At 49.2% G+C, this 24,949-nt stretch overlaps 2 protein-coding genes across 3 annotated transcripts; both read right to left on the bottom strand.

Moving 5' to 3' along the window:
* Window positions 1–1,494: 1,494 nt before the first annotated feature.
* LOC309360656 (potassium voltage-gated channel subfamily V member 2-like) lies at window positions 1,495–5,677 on the bottom strand. Its single transcript, XM_081895330.1, has 2 exons — window positions 4,308–5,677; window positions 1,495–2,131 (listed from the first exon to the last, which is right to left on the bottom strand). Exons 1-2 carry the CDS (start codon window positions 5,556–5,558, stop codon window positions 1,601–1,603), a joined length of 1,782 nt encoding a protein of 593 aa, XP_081751456.1. The 5' UTR covers window positions 5,559–5,677; the 3' UTR covers window positions 1,495–1,600.
* A 4,140-nt stretch (window positions 5,678–9,817) lies between these two features.
* LOC309360924 (uncharacterized protein) lies at window positions 9,818–23,406 on the bottom strand. 2 transcript variants are annotated; one of them, XM_081895912.1, is made up of 5 exons: window positions 23,097–23,385; window positions 17,452–17,886; window positions 13,512–13,571; window positions 11,101–11,243; window positions 9,818–10,017 (listed from the first exon to the last, which is right to left on the bottom strand). In XM_081895912.1, the coding sequence occupies exons 1-4, from the start codon at window positions 23,149–23,151 to the stop codon at window positions 11,119–11,121; spliced, it is 675 nt and encodes a 224-aa protein (XP_081752038.1). In that variant the 5' UTR covers window positions 23,152–23,385; the 3' UTR covers window positions 9,818–10,017; window positions 11,101–11,118. The 2 variants fall into 2 exon arrangements, with proteins under 2 accessions (XP_081752038.1, XP_081752039.1); XM_081895913.1 differs by lacking the exon at window positions 13,512–13,571 and having other exon boundaries at window positions 23,097–23,406.
* Window positions 23,407–24,949: the final 1,543 nt, after the last annotated feature.

Here is a 24,949-nt window from a genome sequence, read left to right on the forward strand (position 1 = left end):
GAAAGTTAAGACCCCCACCTTAGACACCTCTCTTCTCCAGACCCGTTTACATATCCACCTTACGTTGTTGCTACACTCTCTCAGCTTTATATCCAAGCTTCTAGTCCCCAAGGACCTAAAAAAGTGAGAGTGGTTTAAACCCAGGTAACATAACATGCAAAATTAGTACCTGCTCCCTCACTGTTTGTGATGGAATTATGCGTGACATATGGGTGTCTGCTTATGAGTTTGGAGGAATTGTTTTCGGGTTCCGTGAGTGTATTTCATTGCAGAGGCAAAGCCAGGGCCATAGGCAAGCAAGCCCCTCATCTGCACTGCACATTTTAATTTTCAAATTTCTGATTTATTTGCTTTTCTGATAACCTTCCAAATCAACAAAGCATAAACAAAAAAAGATGCAACAAAGAAAAACCTTTCAAAGATTTAACAAACAAAAAAATCGGAAAACATTCCTTGACTTCCTGTCCTCTCTTTCCATGGTTCTTTTGAACCCCTTTCTTAGTTCACCCCGTCTATCGCAACCGTCTATCGCAACCGCTTTTATATACTTTATTTATTTTTTACCCTGCTGAAAATTTTACCATCCTGCTAGGTAAATTGTTTGCTTATAATACTTTCCCATATACCGTATTTTTTGCTCTATAAGACTCACTTTTTCCCTCCTAAAAAGTAAGGGGAAATGTGTGTGCGTCTTATGGAGCGAATGCAGGCTGCGCAGCTATCCCAGAAGCCAGAACAGCAAGAGCGATCGCTGCTTTCACTGCGCAGCGATCCCTCTTGCTGTTCTGGCTTCTGAGATTCAGAATTTCCCCCCCCTGTTTTCCTCCTGGTGCGTCTTATAGAGCGAAAAATACGGTATTCTATAAATAGCATCCAGTCCTCTTTATATCTTTCATCGTTTTGGTTTCTTATTCTAGAGGGCATCCCTGCCAACTCTGCATATTCTAACTGTTTAATATGCCAGTCTTCTTCGTTGGCACTTTATCTGTTTTCCATTTTTGCACTAATAATACGCGGCCAGCCGCTTTAGCATATAGAAACAAATTTCTCTCTTTATTGGAAACTTACGTTGTTTATAACTCCAGCAATAACGCTTCTGGGTTTTTAGCAAAATATTAAAACATTTTTAAAAATTCAGTATACGGTAAATCGTTTCCCAATAATTTTGAATTATTTGTGTTATTGGGCTGTTGCTTTTATTCTGATGGTATATGTTGTGATCTATTCTGTGAACCGCTCTGAGACCTCCGGGTATATAAACTCAAAATATAAGAAGAAGAGTTTGGATTTGATATCCCGCTTTCTCACTACCCGAAGGAGTCTCAAAGCGGCTAACATTCTCCTTTCCCTTCCTGCCCCACAACAAACACTCTGTGAGGTGAGTGGGGCTGCGAGACTTCAGAGAAGTGTGACTGTCCAAGGTCACCCAGTAGCTGCAGGTGGAGGAGCGGGGAAGCGAACCCGGTTCCCCAGATTACGAGTCCACCGCTCTTATCCACTACACCACACTGGCTCTAATAATAATAAATAAATGTGGCCCTTTGCAAACGAAGCATACCCTCCTAAAAAGACCACAAAACCCTCTCTCCACCTGCTTCTTCTACTGGCTCCCTCGCCTGGCTTGAGAGGGCGGCCGCGGCGATGGCTGAGGGGTGGGCCGCCCCGACGGCGGAGCGAGGTGGGTGTTGAGAGCCTCTGGGTGGGCATGGTGAGGGTGCGGTTGGGGAGCGAGGTGGTCTGAGCAGTGGACGGGAGAATGGGGCATTTGGGGGTGAGGGTGCCCCGGCTGGCGGGTGACCGGGTGCCCCTGATGGACGGGGTGGTACCCGTGGCGGGCATGGGCCTGATGCGAAGCTTGCTGGCCGGTGATGATGTACTCAGCGCAGCAGCACTCGGTGAACTTCCTCCAGGCTCTGGCCCTGAGGTTGAGTTTCCGCGAGAGCTTGAGCGACAGGGTGGTCTCGTTCTCGTGGGACTTCAGCTTGGCGTAGTAGTCGGAGAACTTGTTGTAGAGGATGGAGATGGGCATGCCGTTCAAGATGATGCCAAAGGAGATGCAGCCAAAGGCCACCATACGCCCCAGAAATGTGTCCGGAACGGTGTCCCCGTAGCCCACCGTAGAGAGGCTGACCTAGAGAGGAGGAAAAGAATGACACAGAACCGAAACAGGATTGGGCCTCGTTTGCAAGCAGTGAAGATGCACGCCTGCCTTCTGGCTCATCAAGAGCATGCCAGAAAAGTCCCCGGATTCCTGCACTGCGAGATGGTACCCTTGGGGACGCGGGTGGCGCTGTGGGTTAAGCCACAGAGCCTAGGACTTGCCGATCACAAGGTCGGTGGTTCGAATCCCCGCGACGGGGTGAGCTCCCGTTGCTCAGTCCCTGCTCCTGCCAACCTAGCAGTTCAAAAGCACACTGGTACAAGTAGATAAATAGGTACCGCTCCGGCAGGAAGGTAAACGGTGTTTCCGTGCGCTGCTCTGGTTCGCCAGAAGCGGCTTAGTCATGCTGGCCACATGACCGGAAACTGTTCTCCGGCTTCCTCGGCCAGTAAAGCGAGATGAGTGCCGCAACCCTAGAGTCGTTTGCGACTGGACCTAATGGTCAGGGGTCCCTTTACCTTTACCCTTGGGGATCCGTTCCAAGCCTGCAATTCTATGAGACAATGCACCCAAATCAGCTTGGCTTGTTCCCTGCCATCTCGTGCCCTAAGCACCCAGTGAGCTAAGCCTTTTTATGCTCACACCACTAGATAAAAGTAAAGGACCTCTGGGGTTGCGGCGCCCATCTTGCTTTGAGGCCAAGGGAGCCAGCATTTGTCCACAGATAGCTGTCTGGGTCATGTGGCCGGCATGACTAAACCGCTTCTGGCACAACGGGACACCGTGATGGAAACCAGAGCACACAGAAACGCCATTTATCTTCCCACCACGCAGTGGTACCTATTTATCTACTTGCACTGGTGTGCTTTCGAACTGCTAGGTTGGCAGGAGCTGGGACAGAGCAATGGGAGCTCACCCTGTTTGTGGAGTCAAACTGCTGATCTTCTGATTGGCAAGCCCAACAGGCTCAGTGGTTTAGACCACAGCGCCACCTGCATCCCTAGACATTTTTTGCTCAGCATCCCTTAAGCACCAAGCAGATCGCTGTGGTCTGCAGGAGGCAGGGGCATAGCGTGCATTGCCCGTGCCCAGGGCAAGGCTGGGTGGGCTAATGGTCTGATTCCACATGATTAAATCAGGAGCAGGGGGAGCTGTGACGGGTGGGCAAGAGCTACTCATCCATCACCTGACTGACCCATGTCAAAGGTGACCCACAGGCTTAGGGTGTCAGGAACTGGTAGGATGCAGAGGAATGCTGGGAGGAACCAGCTGGGACCCAGCAAGGGAAGAAGTTTCAGAGCCCGGGGAGTGGGGGTGAGACAGCAATGAGTGGTCACAGAAGACTGTGTGAAGGTTTGGAAGCTGAAGGGGCAAGAGGGCTTAGTGAGCTGGAAGAGTCTGTGACAGAGATAAGTCCAAAATCAGAGGCAGAAGCTGAAGCAGGGGAGGCGGGAGGCCAAGAAGCAGAGATGAGTCAACCTGGTGAAAAGACACAGGTCTCTCTCCCTCCTCCTTTGTGTCCCAGAACCAGCAGAGGGATGAAGTGAGAGGAGCAAAGACAGGTACGCAGGCACAGTCTCTGATTGCTTGGGGGGAAACCCTGGAGAGGAGGAGACTGATAGCTCGGGGGGGGGGAGGCGGGGACCTTTAGCCTCTCCTTTAAATCAGAAGCAGTGAAGGCGGTGAAGGTCCTGTGTGAGTGCCTGGAGGCGGTTGGAGGATGGATGGCGGCTAATAGATTGAGGTTGAATCCTGACAAGACAGAAGTACTGGGGAACAGGGGGCGGGCAGGTGTGGAGGATTCCCTGGTCCTGAATGGGGTCACTGTGCCCCTGAAGGACCAGGTGTGCAGCCTGGGAGTCATTTTGGACTCACAGCTGTCCATGGAGGCGCAGGTCAATTCTGTATCCAGGGCAGCTGTTTAGCAGCTCCATCTGGTACACAGGCTAAGACCCTACCTGCCTGCGGACTGTCTTGCCAGAGTGGTGCATGCTCTGGTTATCTCCTGCTTGGACTACTGCAATGCGCTCTACATGGGGCTACCTTTGAAGCAGCACCCAGCAGGGTTAGACCCCGTGACCATCGGCTGATAACACCCAGTGATTGGCAGCAGGGCATAGTTTGGGGTAAACGGCCAAACCGGAACCCCCCACAAGAATTGAGGGTCCCCCACCCATGGAGCAGGTAACCAGAGCCCCTCACTCACCGCTGCCCACCACCAGGCGCTAGGGATGCTGGTGAAGTTGGTGCCGGGGACGTCATGCTCCACGGAGTGCATCAGCGCCGAGAAGGTGAAGACGCCCATGGCGATGAAGAGGAGGAGGCAGCAGACCTGCTGGTAGCACTGTCGGATGGTGAAGCCGAAAGCCCGCAGGCCGGTGGAGTGGCGCGCCAGCTTGAGGATACGGAAGATGCGCATGAGCTTAATGAGCTTGAGGACCTTCCCCAGCTTCCCGACGCTGCGCATCTTGTGCAACTCCTCGTGGTATTCCGTGTCTCCCTCGCCCAGGTTCTCGAAGAGGAGCTGGATATAGAAAGGGAGGATGGAGACCAGGTCGATGGCGCTGAAGGCCGCCCGCAGGAACTGCTGGCAAGAGGAGGCGGAGATGAGTCTCATCAGGTACTCAAGGGTGAAGAAGATGGCGCAGACGGTCTCCACGCGCTCCATGCACTTCTTGCTGGTCTTGTGTTGCATCTCCTCCACCGTGCTGAGCGTCATGCCCACGATGGAGACCAGCACGCAGACGCTGGACATGATGGCGATGATCTTGGCAGGGATGGAGGAGAACGGGTTCTCCACCAGGTTCCAGATGGCCTTCCGGAACGTGCCCAGGAACATGCCCTCAAAGTTCACCTCGCTCTCCAGCGGCTCCAGCTCCGCTTCTAGCTCCCGTTGGACCTTCAGGTATTCGGCCATCTCATCCTGTTTCTCCTCAAAGAGGATACGGCAGCACCTTTGGGCGTACTTCATGTGGACGCCCCAATACTCGATTTCCTCCACAAAGTTGGCCGGGCAGAGTTCCTGCATGATCCACATGACGCCACTGCGGTAGAAGTGGAAGACGTAGTGGAAGATGAAGGGGTCCCGGTCGAAGAAGTATTCGTTCCTCGGGACCGAGTAGTCGTCACAGAGCTGCAGCTTCTTCATGGGGTCGGTGGCGACGGCCAGCTGGCCGATCCTGGTGACGGGATACCTGGCGGCCACTTTGCACGCGATCTGGAAGCACTTCCCGCCGACGTTGAGGTTCAGGAAGTAGCGGTTCCTCCGGGGAGGGATGCTCTGGCGTTCCTGGGCCCTGTCTGCTACGTTGTGCATCGACCCCCATTGCTTGACCAGCCTCTCTTGAGCGAAGGGGATGTAGACTTCCTCCTCCTCGGGAGTCAGGCAGCATTTCTTGTAGTCGCCGATTTTCAAGTTGGCCGAAAGGCTGGACCGCCTGTTTATGGGCTTCCTCATCGCTGTTGAGTGGTGCTTACAGACTGCGGTCCCCTGGCTGCTAGGAGAAGCCCAGTTCTGGGGCTCCCTGGTCCTGCTCCCATTCAACGAGCGCTTGGGTCAAATGCCTCCTATCAGCTACTGTGTGTGCACAGTCTGGCTTAACCCCCTGAGCCTTCTCCCCTCACCCCGGCTGCTTCTGCGAGGGAGACGCTGGGTGTATCTGGAAGCAGCTATGCCCAAGCTTCTTAAAACGTTAATAAGCTTATGGGGTTAACCTTTCAAGTTAAGAGGCTATTTTTGGAAGCCGGGTCTTCCTTTGATTTATCGGACGCTCCCGTCTCCCACGATGGGCACTCTATCCTTTAAGTGCTTTTGATCCTTGAAAACTTCCAGTACATATAAAACGTGCTCCCCAACCTGTTGGACTTTAAAGCCAGGTGTGAATAACCTCTCGCTCTCTGCAAACTTTTTCAGCAGGGGGCCGGTCCACTGTCCCTCAGACCTTGTGCAGGGCCAGACTATATTTTGAAAGGGAAAAAAAGAACGGATTCCTATGCCCCACAAATAACCCAGAGATGCATTTGGAATAAAAGCATGCATTCTGCTCATGTAAAAACAGCAGGCAGGCCCCACAAATAACCCAGAGATGCATTTTGAATAAAAGCACACATTCTGCTCATGTAAAAACACCAGGCAGGCCCCACAAATAACCCAGAGATGCATTTTAAATAAAAGCACACATTCTGCTCATGTAAAAACACGCTGATTCCTGGACCGTCCGCAGGCCGGATTTAGAAGGCGATTGGGCTGGATCCGGCCCCCAGGCCTTAGTTTGCCTACCCATGCTTTAGAACAGCCTTTCTCAACCTGTGGGTCCCCATATGTTGTTTTACTACGACTCCGCTCACCCCCAGCTAGCAATGCCAGAGCTCAGGGATGATGGGAGTTGTAGTCCAACAACATCTGGGTAGTCCAACATCATCCACAGGTTGAGAACCGCTGCTCTGGATGCAACTTATTCCTGGCCATTCACCATGCTAGCTGGAGCTCATGGGAGCTGTATTTCAACAGCACAGAGACTTCTGCTGCCTGCCTGCCTGCCTGCCTGCCTGCCTGCCTTCCTTCCATCAATCAATCAATCAATCAATCAATCCAGGAAGGGGCAGCAGTATGACAGCTGCCAGGTTTCAGGGTTCTGCCCAACCAGTCACGATAGTTATGTGCAACTTCCAGTACCATAGAGTTGGAAGGGAACCCAAGGGTCATTCAGTCCAGTCCCCTGCAGTGCAGGAAGCTCCTGCAGCCAATGGGAAGCTGTGTGCGCCTCCTCCGTGCCAGAAGGAGCACCGGAAATGGCGCCTGCGCATGTGTGCGTGCGCGCTCTGGCCCACTGCGGCGTCTGTGGACCAGCCCAAGCCACAAAAACTTTGCAGACCCCGATGTAAAATATGCAGGGATTTATGGTATGCCAAATGAACCACGGAAAGAGAAGAAGGGAATAATAATAATAATAATAATAATAATAATAATAATAATAATAATAATAATAGTAATAATAATTTATTATTTATACCCCGCCCATCTGGCTGAGTTTCCCCAGCCACACTGGGTGGCTCCCAATCAAGTGTTAAAAACAATACAGCATTAAATATTAAAAACGTCCCTGAACAGGGCTGCCTTCAGATGTCTTTTAAAGATAGGATAGCTGCTTATTTCCTTCATATCTGAAGGGGGGGAGCGTTCCACAGGGCGGGCGCCACCACCGAGAAGGCCCTCTGCCTGGTTCCCTGTAACTTGGCTTCTCGGAGGGAGGGAACCGCCAGAAGTCCCTTGGCGCAGGACCTCACTGTCCGGGCAGAACGATGGGGGTGGAGACGCTCCTTCAGGTATACAGGACCGAGGCCATTGAGGGCTTTCAATGTCAGCACCAACACTTTGAATTGTGCTTGGAAACGTCCTGGGAGCCAATGCAGATCTCTCAGGACCAGTGTTATATGGTCTCGGCGGCCGCCCCCAGTCACCAGTCTAGCTGCCGCATTCTGGATTAATTGCAGTTTCCGGGTCACCTTCAAAGGTAGCCCCATGTAGGGCGCGTTGCAGTAGTCCAAGCGGGAGATAACCAGAGCATGCACCACTCTGGCCAGACAGTCTGTGGGCAGGGAGGGTCTCATCCTGCGTACCAGGTGGAGCTGGTAAACAGCCGCCCTGGACACAGAATTAACCTGTGCCTCCATGGACAGCCGTGAGTCCTAAATGACTTCCAGGCTGCGCACCTGGTCCTTCAGGGGCACAGTTACCCCATTCAGGACCAGGGAATCCCCCACCCCCTGTCCCCCCAAAACAGTAGTTCTGTCTTGTCAGGATTCACCTCAATCTGTTAGCCGCCATCCATCCTACAACCGCCTCCAGGCACTCACAGGGAAGTCATTGATTAATGTCTAAATGAATATTTTGATATGAATTATATCATCATATATGAGGTGAAGCTTAGAGACTGGTTGAGGGGTTCCTGTCGCACTGCAGCAGCAATCCCTCCCTCCTCTGTCTCAGTCTGCTCCCTCTTTTCAAGCAAAACTCCTCCCCTCATTGTAGAAATAAGGGAAAAATTGCACGCTGAGGGGAAAGGTGTTTCGCATTATTTCCAAAATTACGCAGCAATCCTTCCCCCCATGCAATTGGGTCCTCACCTTAGTATCATCAGACCCACATTTAAACAACAACTTTAAATTGCAGAGATTTAGTTTAGCTTTTGTAACCGTCAGCCCAATTAACGATAGCCCGATACTGGAAATCCTCACTGAAATCTGGTGAAATAATATCTGGCATGTGGCATTCTCTCGGAACGCCTTAGTCGCCGCAGAAGGGTGATTAAAGGAACATCAGGGAGGGACACATTTTTTGAGACTTGGTTTCCTTTCTTTTCCTTTATAAATGAGACGGAAGATAACTTGGATTCCACCTTCACAACACAAGAATCTCTGTGGATAGATCCCAGTCTCTCTTCTTCCTTCTTCTTCCCAGAACACCCTGCTAAAAACTCTGTTTTCCTGTCACCTCACACCCAGTTACCCTGACAGTGCCAGCACGTAGCCTGGCTAGAGGTACGCCCGTCCTCAAAACATCCTCAAAATGGATATTGTAGAATTGGAAAACGCTGAGCAACATGGTATTATATCTTTGTTTTGCTAAGTTGTTATGAAATTGTTAATGTTTTGCTCTGTTTTACGCAAAAAATAATAATATTGTCGTTTCTTTGTTCTAAGCCATTTTGGGCATGATTTGTGAGAAAGCAGCATTCAGAGAATATCAGAAATAACAACAACAACAACAATTATTATTATTATTATTATTTATACCCCGCCCACCTGGCTGAGTTACCCCAGCCACTGTTTTTCTTGTGTACTATGTACCTATATATGAAACAATAATAAATCTCTGGGCAAGTTACTGTAGTTACATTTAGTTTAGCTCTTGTATTAAAGTGAAAAACAACAAAAAATGTATTGGCAGGATGGGGAGAGAGAAATAAGAGAATAAAAGCCAAAACTCCCAAGTTATTTTTTCTCCAAAAAGTTTTTATTTTTAATCTTTTACAAGTTTCCAGAGTTGATTCTGTGCCAAACGCTTAAGCAACGGAGTTGTTCCAGCTGGACATTTTAGAAGATCCTTTTGGGACATTTTAGGACAACCTATGGGGTTTTATCCCCAACAGCAAACTGGGCTCCCCCCTAATTGGCCTGATTCTCACAAGAGACGGATGCAGAGACAGAGATTTGTGCAAGGGAAAACACTGTGTTTGCACGAGGCAAGGTGACCGGGATGATTAAAAAAACCGTTTTTGCCACACAAGGATGCTTGCTGCGGGCAAAACTAGCGTGGCAAGGGAATGTGCCATGGCAATTTTCTTCTGCTGCTTTTTGCCACAATTGGTGGGAAAAGAAAAGCCGAGTGTACTGGGGGAAACGTAGGGAAAGGTTTTAGCCAAACGGCAAATTGCCCAGTATAGAGGAAAAACAACCTAAAGCGGCAATTCAAATATGCTTTTGATGCAGTTTCCACCAAAGCCTACTGGATAATAATGCTGTTTTTATTAATGCGTGCCCCACATTTTCCAGTACCCTTTTGAGCCTCTGTTCATAGCTGCAGTGGCTAAACTCAGCAGCTCTTTGCCACGGAAGATCAAGGAGCCAGAGGGCAGAAATAAATACGTTTTGAGATGACAAGGACCACGACAGGGAGGTCTCCCTTGAGAAAGCGATTGACCTTCTAACTCGTTTTGAGATGACGAGGGCCAGTGACTGGGAGGTCTCCCTTGAGAAAGCGATTGACCTTCTAACTCGGATGTGCGCCTGAAGTTCTCGACTGAAGGCACCTGTTGAAAGCTGGCGGGAGCAGCAAGAGCAGCAACTAAAAGGTTGGCCGTTCTTCTCAGAGGATGTGTTGAATCAGACACCACGCTTCCGAAGGCAGGCCAGCTCTGGAGATCATAAATGAAATTATTGGTAAGAGTCGGAATCCATGAAACACCAATCATTTTGTAATTGAGGGAAAAGCTACCGTATTTTTCGCTCTATAGGACGCACTTTTCCCCCTCCAAAAATGAAGGGGAAATGTGTGTGCGTCCTATGGAGTGAATGCAGGCTTTCGCTGATGGCTGGTGTGCACCGACCACTCTCGCTCTCCAGGCTTCAAGCAGCTATCCACAAGCCTTCGGAGCAGGAGTTCCCACCGGGCTCCGAAGGCTTGCGGATAGCAGCCTGTTCTGGGGGCTGGGGTCGGGGGAAGCTCAGGCTTCCCCAGTCCCCAGCCCCACAAGCCCTGGGAGCGACGGCGAGGTTGCGCGCAATCTTGCCGCCGCTCCTGGACCTGTTTTGGGGGCTTCCACCGCCCCAGCCCCGCGGCTATAAACAAAGCCACGTGCAGCTTCTCAAAGCTGGAGAGGTTGTGCGTGGCTAAAGAGGAAGCCAAGACAGCCAGCGGGATGGAAGAGTTGGAAGGCGCGACAAGGAATGCAAAAATCTGTTGCCCACCGTGGGTTCAAACCTACAACCCTGAGATTAAGAGTCTCATGCTCTGCAGTGGTGCCCCGCAAGACGAATGCCTCGCAAGACGGAAAACCCGCTAGACGAAAGGGTTTTCCGTTTTGGAGGTGCTTCACATAACAAATTTCCTATGGGCTTGCTTCGCAAGACGAAAATGTCTTGCGAGTTCCTGCGGGTTTTTTTTCCTTTCCCCCTTTTTCCCAAGCCGCTAAGCCGCTTAACAGCTGATCCGCTAAGCTGATCTGCTAAGCCGCTTAACAGCTGATCCGCTAAGCCGCTTATCAGCTGATCCGCTAAGCCCGCTAAGCCGCTAATAGCGCTAAGCGGCTTGCTTCGCAAGACGAAAAAACCGCAAGACGAAGAGACTCGCGGAACGGATTCTTTTCATCTTGCGAGGCACCAATGTACTGGCTGAGCTGGGAAGAGGGTTCTAGGAAGAAGCAGGTTTAATAAGGGCACTGACCTGCAGGTGAAGAGAGGGGGCGGGGAAATGAGTCAAATGCGTAGCTCAGGTGTACCTCGAAGGAAGGAGTCTCTCAAGGCTGCTGTTTGGCGATCAGCTGCTCTGAACCGTGATCCCACTTGAAGCTTGCCAGATGTCTCGCTTTCGCACGGCTCCAGGCAGTGGCAAAAACAGCAGCCACCATAACAGCCAGGAACGCTACGGAATGAAGGAGAGAGGGGGAGGATAATAATAATAATTTATTATTTATACCCCACCCATCTGGGCGGCTTCCAATGGAATATTAAAATACAACAACCTATTAAACATTAAAAGCTTCCCTAAACAGGGCTGCCTTCAGACGTCTTCTAAAAATCTGGTAGTTGTTTTTCTCTTTGACATCTGCTGGGAGGGCATTCCACAGGGCGGGCGCCACCACCGAGAAGGCCCTCTGCCTGGTTTACCGTAACTTGGCTTCTCGTAGCGAGGGAACCGCCAGAATGCCCTCGGAGCTGGACCTCAGCGTCTGGGCTGAACAATGCGGGTGGAGATGCTCCTTCAGATATACAGGACCGAGGCCGTTTAGGGCTTTAAAGGTCAGCACCAACGATTTGAATTGTGCTCGGAAACGTACTGGGAGCCAATGTACAGGTCTTTCAGGACCAGTGCTATATGGTCTCGGCGGCCACTTTCCCCGGTGGACCAACTGTCCCCCACCCCAGTTTTGGGTGTGTGGATGTGCACAGCATCAGTAAGGATGGGGCAAAGGAACCAGGTGTACCCCACTCCTTTAACAGCTCCCCCCACCCCCAGAAAGGCAGCTGCACCACCACGGCCAAGGTATGGTTTCCTGTGCAGGAAAAATCATTGTGAATAAAATATTCAAATGGCTGTTCTCCCTGCCTGAAACAGGACACACTGTTTCCGCTCCGTGGATGTGCAAACGAGTGTCTGCATATGCAGGGTGCCAGCGATTTGGCCCCGAGAGGATTAGTCAATGATGGAGATGACAGAATATTTAGAATTAGCCAAATTGACAGATCTAATGACAGAAAAACCAAAAAGCGAAGTGAAAAAGGAATGGGAGTGTCAAGCCAAGGTTCGAGGACAGAAAACTGGCTGAGTCTGGAATAACCTTGTGGAGTGAAAGGACAAGAAAGAGGGATTTATATCTGGATGCTAGGATAGAGATGATAAGGAAAACAGGAAGACACAATGAGAGGTAAAGGAGGTGCTCTGGGATTGGTGGAAGTCAATGTTTGCTTTTTTTTTTTAGTGTTTACTGTATTTTTCGCCCTATAGGACGCACCGTCCCATAAGGCGCACCTAGTTTTTTTGGGGGGAAATAAAGGGAAAAAAATTATTTCCCCCCCAGGCGCGGGGCTGGGGCGGGGGAGGCCCGCCGGAGCTTCCCCTGACCCCAGCCCCCAAACAGGCAGCTCTCTGCAAGCCGTGGGAGCTCCCGCCGCTTGCAGAGAGGTCCGCGAAGCCTGGACATGCTGAGCTCAGTGCGCCCAGGCTTCCGCATGCAGGCACCTCTCCGCAAGCGGCGGGAGCGCTCCCTCCGCTTGCGGAGAGGTGCGCGAAGCTTGGACGCGCTGAGCTCAGCGCGCCCAGGCTTCCGCATGCAGGCACCTCTCCGCAAGCAGCGGGAGTGCTCCCCCGCTTGCGGAGAGGTCCGCGAAGCCTGGAGAGCGAGAGGGGTCTGTGCGCACCGACCCCTCTCGCTCTCCAGGCTTCAGCGAAAGCCTGCTATCGCCCCATAGGACGCACACACATTTCCCCTTCATTTTTTGAGGGGAAAAAGTGCGTCCTATAGGGCGAAAAATACGGTATATTATTAACTTGCAAGATACGGATTTGAGGTTTGTTTGTTTTTTTGAATGTCGGTTTTTGTGTTTTGTTATTTTTCGATACTTTCCGTGTTGTTGTTGTTGCATGGAAAATACTAATAAAATTTATAATTAAAAAAATAATAAATAAATAAAATAAAATGATGGAGATAACACCAGCCCCGCCAAGTCAAAAATGGTTAGCCACCTTTGGCACAGAGCAGGGCTGGGAAACCTACCGTATTTTTCCGTGTATAGGACTAGGTTTTTTTAACCAAAAAGTTAGGTTTAAAATTGGGGCTCGTTTTATAACACGAGAAGCGCTGAGGGGTGTTTTCTTAATATGGAGCCCCCCCAAAATAGGAGGGAGTCTTATACATGGGGGGCGTCTTATACACGGAAAAATACGGTATTTGGCTCTGCAGGCCAAATATTGATCAGGATTGGTGAAAGATGACAGGAGGGTGGAGCTGACGCTGCAGAGGTCCAATCCTGTTTTCGGCAGCAGCCAGCAACCTGCAGGTGCGAGACTGGCATGCATGGTTTTGGGGAAATGGCCTGGTGGGCCAAATCCGGCCGGCTTAGGTTTCAATAAGAAATGGCTCACTATTAAACACCAAAGAGACAGAAGAATGCTTTTGCCATTACGACTCACCAATGATGGAAAGAACCACCAAATCCGCAGGTATCGCATTTCTAGGGACAGGCACGCCATCTTAGAAAGGCAGGCAAGAAGGGGAAGGGGAAAAAACACACCATATGCAGGTTAATTTTAAAAAAATAAGATAATAGTGCCACTGTATTCTGCTCTGGTCAGACTTCACCTGGAGTACTGTGTCCAGTTCTGGGCACCACAGTTCAAGAAGGACACTGACAAACTGGAACGTGTCCAGAGGAGGGCAACCAAAATGGTCAAAGGCCTGGAAACGATGCCCTATGAGGAACGGCTAAGGGAGCTGGGCATGTTTAGCCTGGAGAAGAGGAAGTTAAGGGGTGATATGCTAGCCATGTTCAAATATATAAAAGGATGTCACATAGAGGAGGGAGAAAGGTTGTTTTTTGCTGCTCCAGAGAAGCGGACACGGAGCAATGGATCCAAACTACAAGAAAGAAGATTCCACCTCAACATTAGGAAAAACATCCTGACAGTAAGAGCTGTTTGACAGTGGAATTTGCTGCCAAGGAGTGTGGTGGAGTCTCCTTCTTTGGAGGTCTTTAAGCAGAGGCTTGACAACCATATGTCAGGAGTGCTCTGATGGTGTTTCCTGCTTGGCAGGGGGTTGGACTCAATGGCCCTTGTGGTCCCTTCCAACTCTATGATTCTATGAGTCTCATGTTGCAAGATGGGGTTTAAACGTGGGTTTCGAGACCCCAAATAGGACCCTCCAACTTCTAAGCTTCTAATACAGTGGTACCTATTTATCTACTTGCACTTTGACATGCTTTCGAACTGCTAGGTTGGCAGGAGCAGGGACCGAGCAACGGGAGCTCACCCAGTCGTTGCGGGGATTCGAACCGCGACCTTCTGATCGGCAAGCCCTAGGCTCTGTGGTTTAACCCACAGCGCCACCCGCGTCCCCTTAACTATCTACCTGTTATGAAATAATAAATAATTTTGATCAAGCTAGAAAAACAATATATATATATACATCTAGGTATTACCGAAATGTATACCTACTGTTTCACTAAAGGACTTTCTTTCCCCCCCCCCCCAAAGATTTTTATTAAAGTTTCAACAAATTTTATCATAACAAACAAAACAAAACAACACAATAACAAATAATAAACAATATAAAATACAAAAATCAAACAAAAATATATAAGTTCAAGTCTTAATTTCATGTACCTTACTTTCCCAACTTCCTCACACCTCCCTTTTCTGTATTCCAATTTCCAATTTAGTTTCAGGAAATTCTTCCTCTATTTGGACTGATTTTAATATTGCTTAATTTCTTTTAAATTAACCATTACCGCTGCTATCCACTTATCTTCTAATCCCCCATCATTGATTAATTTTGCTGTATTTCTTTACTTGTTACTTATAAAACATCTTTGCACATTCCTTTCAACTTTGTCACTAATGCCACATTATCTCTATATCCTGCATCACTTTAACATTCAAATAATTTACAATGTTTTTGCAGATAATCTTTAAATTTCTTCCAATCTTCTTCTGTTTGTTCTTCTCCCACGTCTCGGACTTTCAACTTTGTGCACTCACTTACCAAAGATGCGCTGCGCCAGTGGTGGCGCTTTTCATTCACTACGGTGCCGTGCACGCGAAATTAACTCTTACATCAAAATATTATGTTACGTATTGTAACTTGCTATGCTATGCTTCATGTGGCAGTGGGTGGTGCCTAAACAATTCTTATAAGTTTAAGTGTAATGGTGTTGTATACTTAAGCATAGGTGTACAGTGGTACCTCGGGTTACATACGCTTCATGTTGCATACGCTTCAGGTTACAGACTCTGCTAACCCAGAAATATTACCTCGGGTTAAGAACTTTGCTTCAGGATAAGAACAGAAATCATGCTCCGGTGGCGCGGCAGCAGCAGGAGGCCCCATTAGCTAAAGTGGTGCTTCAGGTTAAGAACAGTTTCAGGTTAAGTGCGGACCTCCGGAACGAATTAAGTACTTAACCCGAGGTACCACTGTATTGTAAATAAATGAGAAAATTAAAAAGTTTGTTTCTTCTTTCGTAAACAAGAGATAAGGCGTAAGCGTTGTGTCTGACATAAGCATAATAAAAGTTAATTTGGGGGCTAAACTAAATTTGGGGGCGCTGGGTGGATCTCTGCACCGCGGCGGCGTATATGCTAAAGACAGCGCGGCCCACACTCCTTTCCTTGAAACTCCAGGGAGAATTGTGCCAGCAAAGAAGGTGCGGCGGTCATTCCCTTTTGGCAGGGAGATAGATGGAAAGTACTCCCGGGCAGCACAGGAGCACCACAGACAATAAAAGTTCTCATCAAAACTTGGCAGCGACAGCAGCAATAGCAATACCAGCATACTGCACCCAACACAAGCTGCAGTTTTATAGCACCTGTAAAACAAAGCTAAGCAGGGTCTGCAAGAGCATTTTGCAGTGTGGAGCGGTTCAGGTTCAGGGTGCCAGCCAGCCCCAACTTCTTCCAGGAGATTCCACTCCATTTCAAGCTGGTTTTGTATTGAAATCCGTTTTCATATTTTAACTGTTTTAATGGGACGCGGGTGGCGCTGTGGGTTAAACCACAGAGCCTAGGACTTGCTGATCAGAAGGTCGGCGGTTCGAATCCCCGCAATGATAGTGTGAGCTGCCGTTGCTCGGTCCCTGCTCCTGCCACATCAAAGTGCAAGTAGATAAATAGGTACAGCTCCGGCGGGAAGGTAAACGGTGTCTCCATGCGCTGCTCTGGTTCGCCAGAAGCGGCTTAGTCCTGCTGGCCACATGACCCAGAAGCTGTATGCCGGCTCCCTTGGCCAGTAAAGCGAGATGAGCGTTGCAATCCCAGAGTCGGCCACGATTGGACCTAATGGTCAGGGGCCCCTTTTTATGTTTTAATGCATTGCACCTTTTCCTTGGTTTTACGGTTCTATTTCTCTGCAAGCCGCTTTGCGGTTTATGGTTATAATCAAGCAGCGTACAGATTTTGTGAAATAAATAACACGCATAAATAAATTTCTGTGCAGGTGGGGAATAAAGGCCCTGGGGGTCAAAAAGAAGCTGATTATGCATAGCGATAATAATCAATAGGAACTGTGAGCCTCAGAAACTCAGTGCATGGCCATGTGCAGAGTGCACTGCCCTCACCACACTTTATATTTAAAAAGATGACTCCACAACACAATGGCGCTTCTTATTTAGGACACTTTTATGGTGCCAATACTAATATACAGTGGTAGCTTGGTACTCGAACGGCTTGGCTCCTGAACAAATCGGCTCCCGAACGCCGCAAACCCGGAAGTGAGTGTTCCAGTTTCCAAACGTTTTTTGGAAGCTGAACATCCGACACAGCTTCCGATTAAGAGCAGGAAGCTCCTGCAACCAATCAGAAGCCGCGCCTTGGTTTTCGAACGGTTTCAGGAGTTGAACGGACTCCTGGAACGGATTAAGTTCGAGAACCAAGGTACCACTGTACAGTGATATTTCCCCTACATTCCAAATACCGTATTTTTCGCTCTATAAGACGCACCAGACCACAAGACGCACCTAGTTTTTGGAGGAGGAAACAAGAAAAAAAAATATTCTGAATCCCAGAAGCCAGAACAGCAAGAAGGATCGCTGCGCAGTGAAAGCAGCAATCCCTCTTGCTGTTCTGGCTTCTGGGATAGCTGCACAGTCTGCATTCGCTCCATAAGATGCACACACATTTCCCCTTACTTTTTAGGAGGGAAAAAGTGAGTCTTATAGAGCAAAAAATACGGTAATTTGGGGTGGTGTTAGGGGAGTCAAGGACAACTTTATATTTAAAAAACCCTTTTACCGTGAAGCAAGCAGAGGCAAAGGGGAGGAAGCAAAAGTATTCTGGGTCAGCTAAAGGAGGGGGTTACGGTAGAGATGGTTGCCAGGATACCTGTTTGCCCCCTAAAGCAGACTGATGCACAACTTACCTGTCTGAGTGGCTGGTGGCGTTACCGAAACCGTTGGGAAGTCCAGAAGGCAGCCTCGTTCATCCCTCTCGTCCGGACAATCAGAATGGCCGTCGCACACAAACGCCAGGGGGAAGCACTCTGCCCCTGGTTCGCATTGAAACTCGTCCTTCGGGCAGGCTGGCGAAGTCGTGTCTACCCGATGCCCGCAGGCATCTAAGGACTCGTCGGAATTGTCCGGGCAATCGCCGTGGCCGTCACAGATCCTCTCCAAGGGCAGACAAGGGCCGTCACTGCCGCATCGCCTCCCGTGGGGTCCGCACGAGACGTTGGCGGCTCGACAGCCTCTCTCGTCGCTGCCATCGCCGCAGTCCCGCTTCCCGTCGCACCGCTGGCACAGCGGAACCTGCCCGCCGTCCTCGCACCGGAAACTCCCGAGGGTGCAAAGGAAATGTTCTGAATTGTGAAACACAAACAAACACACAAGAGAGTCATTTGGGAGACCCAAAAGGATGGTCAAGAACATTGGAGCAACTCCAGCAGCTCAGCTATGAAAGAGGCAGGATTTAAAAAGGTAAAGGGGCCCCTGACCATTAGGTCCAGTCGTGGCCGACTCTGGGGTTACGGCGCTCATCTCGCTTTATTGGCCGAGGGAGCCGGCGTACAGCTTCCGGGTCATGTGGCCAGCAGGACTAAGCCGCTTCTGGCGAACCAAAGCAGCGCATGGAAACGCCGTTGACCTTCCCGCTGGAGTGGTACCTATTTATCTACTTGCACTTTGACGTGCTTTCGAACTACTAGGTTGGCAGGAGCAGGGACCGAGCAACAGGAGCTCACCCCATCGCGGGGATTCGAACCACCGACCTTCTGATCGGCAAGCCCTAGGCTCTGTGGTTTAACCCACAGCACCACCCGCATCCCTTAGGCAGGATTTACAAACACTCAAAAGCCTGCTTGAGATCACTGTATTTTTCTCAGCGCCTGCTAAGAACATCCTTGTTTAGTTCAGCCGCTTAGAAAAGCTGGTGTGCATTTCTATCTGCTTCAGCATTTTAAACTTCTTGTTATGTTTTAATCTATTGGAAATCCTTCCCGATCTTACCTTTTTTGCAATCCTTAAAAAAATAAAAACCTATCAAGTGGCGTGCAAGTTTTTGTGAATTAAATGAATAAATTGGTCACACCAAGGTAATTTGAGGTGACTTATGACATATAAATGAATGTACCTTGAAGCCGGCATAAAAGTGGAGGAAACACACACACAAAGGAAAATCTAAAAGGTAAAGGATGGCAATATTTCACCCAATCGAGGCGACAGATAATTAAGACCCAAAGGCCTGGCAAAAAAGAAATATTTTGGCTTAAAACCTAAAGTTAGCCACGAAATTAAAAGACGCCTGCTTCTTGGGAGAAAAGCAACGACAAACGTAGACAGCATCTTAAAACGCAGAGACATCACCTTGCCAACAAAGTTAAAACTATTGTTTTCCCAGTAGTGATGTATGGAAGTGAGAACTGGACCAAAAAGAAGGCTGATCGCCAAAGAATTGAAGCTTTTGAATTCTGGTGCTGGAGGAGACTCTTGAGAGTCCCATGGACTGCAAGAAGATCAAACCGATCCATTCTTAAGGAAAGCAGCCCTGAGTGCTCACTGGAAGGACAGATCCTGAAGCTGAGGCTCCAAGACTTTGGCCACCTCATGAGAAGAGAAGACTCCCTGGGAAAGACCCTGATGTTGGGAAAGATGGAGGGTACAAGGAGAAGGGGACGACAGAGGACAAGACGGTTGGATAGTGTTATTTATAGAAGTGACCAACGTGAGTTTGACCAAACTGCGGGAGGCAGTGGAAGACAGGAGTGCCTGGCTTGCTCTGGTCCCTGGGGTCACCAAGAGACGGACACGACTAAACAACAACAAAATGTAATGATGGCACTAGGGAAGCCTCCCTGGGTAGAGCGTTCCACAAATGGGGAGCCACCACTGAAAAGGGGTCATGATAAAATAAAAGCACATAGAGGCTTTACTAATCATTTGGTGAGAAAGGCCCTATTAGAAGTTTGGGAAAGAAATAACAGCCAAAACTCCCTAGTGGCTATCGCCTATAGAGTCATCAACCATGCATAGAAATAATATGAAAGACAGTTGGCTAACATATAGAGAACTCGTAGAACTGTTCTCGTGTTGCCACTCTCTGGAACTCCTAATCACAGCTTATTTTTATGGGCAAAGAAAAAATATCACATGTTATTAGAACTGGACAAAAGTTTCAACCACAGTGGGGTGGGGGTGGTTTTTTCCTCTTTCTGGGTACAATTAGGATTATTTTTTCCAACGCCCCTTGTTGGAATTTTCTTATCGGAACAGGATTTTAACAGAGGACTTTGGCTGCACATTCGTTCATAATAGGAGCAGCAGGGGTGTTTTTTGGTTGAGCGTAATAAAGCTTATATATTCAGTATCCCTAGGTGGGATTTTTATTGGAACTGGGTTTGAATAGAGGGCTTTAGCTGTGCAAAAATAAAAATAAGCTCTGAAATATCACAAGAATGAAGAAATAGCAAGGTTGTGGTTTAAGTGCCAAGTAATATTTTTTGGGGGGCAGGACAAGAAATATCAGTAAATGATGCCAATGAACAGTGAAGGGTCAGGAGACCTAAAACAAGCAGTGACCCACCCTTATGTATGTATGAATACACCGAGGGTCGGGATGGGTGTTGTCAGGTGGGTTGTACCCAGTAATTCCCAGTCAGAGTAGACCCACTGATAGACATAACTAACATGGATTCCTGCAGGGGGTTGGACTAGATGACCCTTGGGGTCCCTTCCAAATGTTACAATTTCAGTTAAAATGGACCCGCGCTGAGCAGGTGTAACATAGGACCTAGCCTAAGGAGACGAAAGACCTGGGTTCAAATCTACACTTGGTTCCCCCCCCCTCCACCTCTTTCCCCCTATTCTTCCTAACGTCTCAACAAATGAAGCCGATTTCTAAAAAAAAAAGTGTTACGTGGGGGGAAAATACGAGAGAGAGACATTGCACATACCTTTGTAAATCAAGAAAATCTTTAATACAAATACATTTTTTTTAAAAGTCAACACTTGGGCATGAAACTTACTGAACGACCTTGAGCCAAGTCACTCTTGCTAAGCCTAATCAGTCGTGCCAAAGAACAGAGAAGAATCGTTTATTCGGCCTTGACCTCTCCCGTGAGGGATAATTGCATTCATTAAATTCAAAAGACTGGCTGCAAGTTTGCTCAAACAGCATTTGAAGCACGCAGCTTCAACCCAAAGACTCCCAGGATCTATAGCACCTCCGAAACGGGTGAACTACAATTCCTAGTACCTCGACAAAGGTGAACTACAGTTCCCAGGGTAAATTTTTTTTAGGGGAGGGAGCCATGTGCTATAAGATGTACGATGTGGATGTGCCCAATTACTGCCTCTATAGCTTGATGGTTAATGCTTAAGGATGCATCTAGTTTCAGTCCTACTCTCACTGAAATTAATGGAAAATATCGATGTGTGCCTGTTGTCTTTGTCCATGGAGTTTTCTTGGCAGGGATACTGGAGTGGCTTGCCAGTTCCTGCTCCAGGTGGATTATGTTTGGTCAAAACTCAACACTATGACCTGTCCATCTTGGGTGGCCCTGCACAGCATAGCTCATAGCTTCTCTGAGTTATTCAAGCCCCTTCACCACGAAGGATAATATGGTCTGAAGCTCAACATAAAATAAACCCTAAGATCATGGCCACTGGGCCCATCACCTCCTGGCAAATAGAAGGGGAAGAAATGGAGGCAGTGAGAGATTTTACTTTCTTGGGCTCCATGATCACTGCAGATGGTGACAGCAGTCACGAAATTAAAAGACGCCTGCTACTTGGGAGAAAAGCTATGACAAACCTGGACAGCATCTTAAAAAGCAGAGACATCACCTTGCCAACAAAGGTCCGTATAGTTAAAGCCATGGTTTTCCCAATAGTGATGTATGGAAGTGAGAGCTGATAGCCAAAGAATGGATGCTTTTGAATTCTGGTGCTGGAGGAGACTCTTGAGAGTCCCATGGACTGCAAGAAGATCAAACCTCTCCATTCTGAAGGAAATCAGCCCTGAGTGCTCACTGGAAGGACAGATCCTGAAGCTGAGGCTCCAAGACTTTGGCCACCTCAGGAGAAGGTTAGACTTCCTGGAAAAGATCCTGATGTTGGGAAAGATGGAGGGCCCAAGGAGAAGGGGACGACAGAGGACGAGATGGTGGGACAGTGTTCTCAAAGCTACAAACATGAGTCTGACCAAACTGCGGGAGGCAGTGGAAGACAGGAGTGCCTGGCGTGCTCTGGTCCAGGGGGTCACGAAGAGTCGGACACGACTAAACGACTAAACAACAAATTCAAAAGACTGGCTGCAAGTTTCCTCAAACAGCATTTGAAGCATGCAGTTTCAACCCAAAGACTCCCAGGATCTATAGCACCTCCGAAAGTAGTGAAGTACAATTCCCAGTACCTTGACAAACAGTTCCCAGGGTAATTTTTTTTTGGGAGGGGGGGGGGAAGCCATGTGCTATAAGATGTACAATGTGGATGTGCCCAATTACTGCCTGATGTTGTTGTTGAGTCGTTTAGTCGTGTCCGACTCTTCGTGACCCCATGGATCAGAGCACGCCAGGCCCTCCTGTCTTCCACTGCCTCCCACAGTTTAGTCAAACTCATGTTAGCAGCTTTAATAACACTGTCCCACCATCTCGTCCTCTGTCGTCCCCTTCTCCTTGCGCCCTCCATCTTTCCCAACATCAGGGTCTTTTCCAGGGAGTCTTCTCTTCTCATGAGGTGGCCAAAGTCTTGGAGCCTCAGCTTAATTAATTAAGTATAGCTTAATGGTTAATGCTTTAGGGATGCACCTAGCTACAGTCCTACTCTAGCTGAAATTAATGGAAAATATCGGCGTGTGGCCATTAAGTTTTCCTCTTGGTAGAACTTAAGTTGGCTAGGCCCCTGAAGGCGGGAGTTCTGTCCTCTATTCATCCATGAAGCTGACTGGGGCCCATTTGGGCTTTACTAGCTTAATAATAATAATAATAATAATAATATTTTTTTTATTTATATCCTGCCCTCCCCAGTCGAAGCCGGTCTCAGGGCGGCTAACAACAATAAATTAAATAATAATAAAATTAATAATAAAATTAATAATAATAATAATAATAATAATAATAATAATAATGTGGCCTACCTCACAGGGTTGTTGTGAGGGGGGAAACAAAAATGGGGAAGAAGCAGGAAAAGTTACCCCACCCATGGAGGGAGGGCGGGGTATAAACACATAACACGTGACCCCAAATTCTAGCATTATAATTCCTATGTATTAATAACAAACATGCTTTATTCTTGTTTATTTCTCTCCTCAGCCTGAAAGTACAGGCCCCGTCTCCATGACAACCCCAAAGAGGCCCCGCCCACCACCCCGCAACCAATAAGAGGGCGAGGTCATAGGGGGAGGGGCGGGCTCAAGCGAGCGTCCAATCGGCGCCTTTCCGACAGCCGAGGAGCGCCTGGCCAATCGGCGCCGGCGGTGGAGGTGGGCGTGACCTGAGTGGAGCCCCCCCCTCCCGCGTGTGCCGGCATTCCTGCCCAGAAAGGGGCTCCTCGCGCATGCGCGGGTTGTGCTCACCTGCGTCTATAGCGGCGGCTGTTAGGAGCAGCGAGAAGAGCAGCGCCCGCTCCATGCCGAGAGCGTCCTCTGCGCCTGCATTGGAGTCCGCCGGGGGAGAGAAATACCGCGTGGGGAGTGACGTCACCCAGGCGGGTCAGCTCGCTCCGCCTTCTCGCGCATGCGCACGGTGGACCCAGAGGGAGCGGCTAAAACTACATCTCCCGTCAGCCCCTTCGCGCAGGGACAATGCCATGGGGAGATGTTGTTGTTTAGTCATGTCCGACTCTTTGTGACCCCCTGGACCAGAGCACGCCAGGCCCTCCTGTCTTCCACTGCCTCCCGCAGTTTGGTCAAACTCATGCTGGTCTCTTCGAGAACACTGTCCCACCATCTCGTCCTCTGTCGCCCCCTTCTCCTTGTGCCCTCCATCTTTCCCATCATCAGGGTCTTTTCCAGGGAGTCTTCTCTTCTCATGAGGTGGCCAAAGTCTTGGAGCCTCAGCTTCAGGATCTGTCCTTCCAGTGAGCACTCAGGGCCAGTGGCATAGCATGTGCAGGGGGGGCCGGGCGCCCCGGGCGCAACATTTGGGGGGGCGCGCTCGCCGCCTCCGGAGTTGCCGAAGAGCCTCGGGCGCAGGCTGTAGCAGAGCCCCATGTCTCGCGGAACCGACGAGCTGGCAGCGGCTCTCAGCGGTCCCCGCGCGTCAGGGCCGCGGAGGGCGCGCCAGGCAGCCCCTCCTCAGCCCCCCCGCCGCTGCTGCTGCAGCTGCTGGGCCATGTTGCATTTTCCACGCCTCTCTGCCCTCCTCCTCCGGGCAAGCGTACCTTACCGTAAATACCCCAGCCCAGGCAGCAGCAAGAAGAAGCTGGCAGCAGCGGCAGGTTAGGGGTTAGGGGGCGCAAGTTACTTGCCTTGCCCCGGGTTAGGGAGCGCAAATTACTTGCCTTGCCCTGGGTGCTGACAACCCACGCTACGCCACTGCTCAGGGCTGATTTCCTTCAGAATGGAGAGGTTTGATCTTCTTGCAGCCCATGGGACTCTCAAGAGTCTCCTCCAGCACCAGAATTCAAAAGCATCAGTTCTTCAGCGATCAGCCTTCTTGATGGTCCAGCTCTCACTTCCATAACTTTTATATGCCTGTTGTCTTTGTCCATGGAGTTTTCTTGGCAGGGATACTGGAGTGGCTTGCCGGTTCCTCCTCCAGGTGGATCACGTTTGGTCCAAACTCTCCACTATGACCTGTCCATCTTGGGTGGCCGTGCACGGCATAGCTCATAGCTTCTCTGAGTTCTTCAAGCCCCTTCGCCACGGCAAGGCAGTGATCCATGAAGGGGACAGTGATCCATGAAGGGGATGATCCATGATGGAGAGATGGGAGTTGGCAATTGAGCCGCTTCCGGGTTCGTTTGCATGTGCTGTTGGATATTTGTTTTAGCATTCCATTTATTTATTGATTTATTTTATTTTATTGCATGTATAGATTTGATTGATCAATTATTGCATATATATATAGATTCCCTCCCCCTCTTTTTCCTTTCTCCTCCTGTGATGAGGCTGCATTTTAATGATTTTAATGTTGTAATGTTGTATTTTAATCTTGTTTATAAGTTTTATTCATTCAACTCATTTTTATTATTGGTTGTTAGCTGCCCTGAGCCTGGCCTTGGCCGGGGAGGGCGGGGTATAAATAAAATATTATTTATTTATTTAATTTATTTCACTAATTATTGCATTTATAACCCTACTTTTCCTGCAAGGAGCTCACGGTGGCGTGGATCAGGCATAGGCAAACTCCAGGCCTCCAGACATTTGGGACTACAATTCCCATCATCCCTGACCGCTGGTCCTGTTAGCTAGGGATGGTGGGAATT

The sequence above is a fragment of the Podarcis melisellensis genome (genome assembly GCF_964234715.1).
Source record: "Podarcis melisellensis genome assembly, chromosome: 18".
Classification (NCBI taxonomy): domain Eukaryota; kingdom Metazoa; phylum Chordata; class Lepidosauria; order Squamata; family Lacertidae; genus Podarcis; species Podarcis melisellensis.

Coding starts and splice junctions, on each gene's coding strand:
- LOC309360656 (XM_081895330.1), bottom strand. CDS start 5,558: ATGAGGAAGCCCATAAACAGGCGGTCCAGCCTTTCGGCCAACTTGAAA. Junction 2,132..4,307: donor GCGCCTGGTGGTGGGCAGCG/GTGAGTGAGGGG, acceptor CCTCCTCTCTAG/GTCAGCCTCTCTACGGTGGG.
- LOC309360924 (XM_081895912.1), bottom strand. CDS start 23,151: ATGGAGCGGGCGCTGCTCTTCTCGCTGCTCCTAACAGCCGCCGCTATA. Junction 13,572..17,451: donor GCCACCAGCCACTCAGACAG/GTAAGTTGTGCA, acceptor TGCCTTTCTAAG/ATGGCGTGCCTGTCCCTAGA. Junction 11,244..13,511: donor GGTGGTTCTTTCCATCATTG/GTGAGTCGTAAT, acceptor TTCATTCCGTAG/CGTTCCTGGCTGTTATGGTG.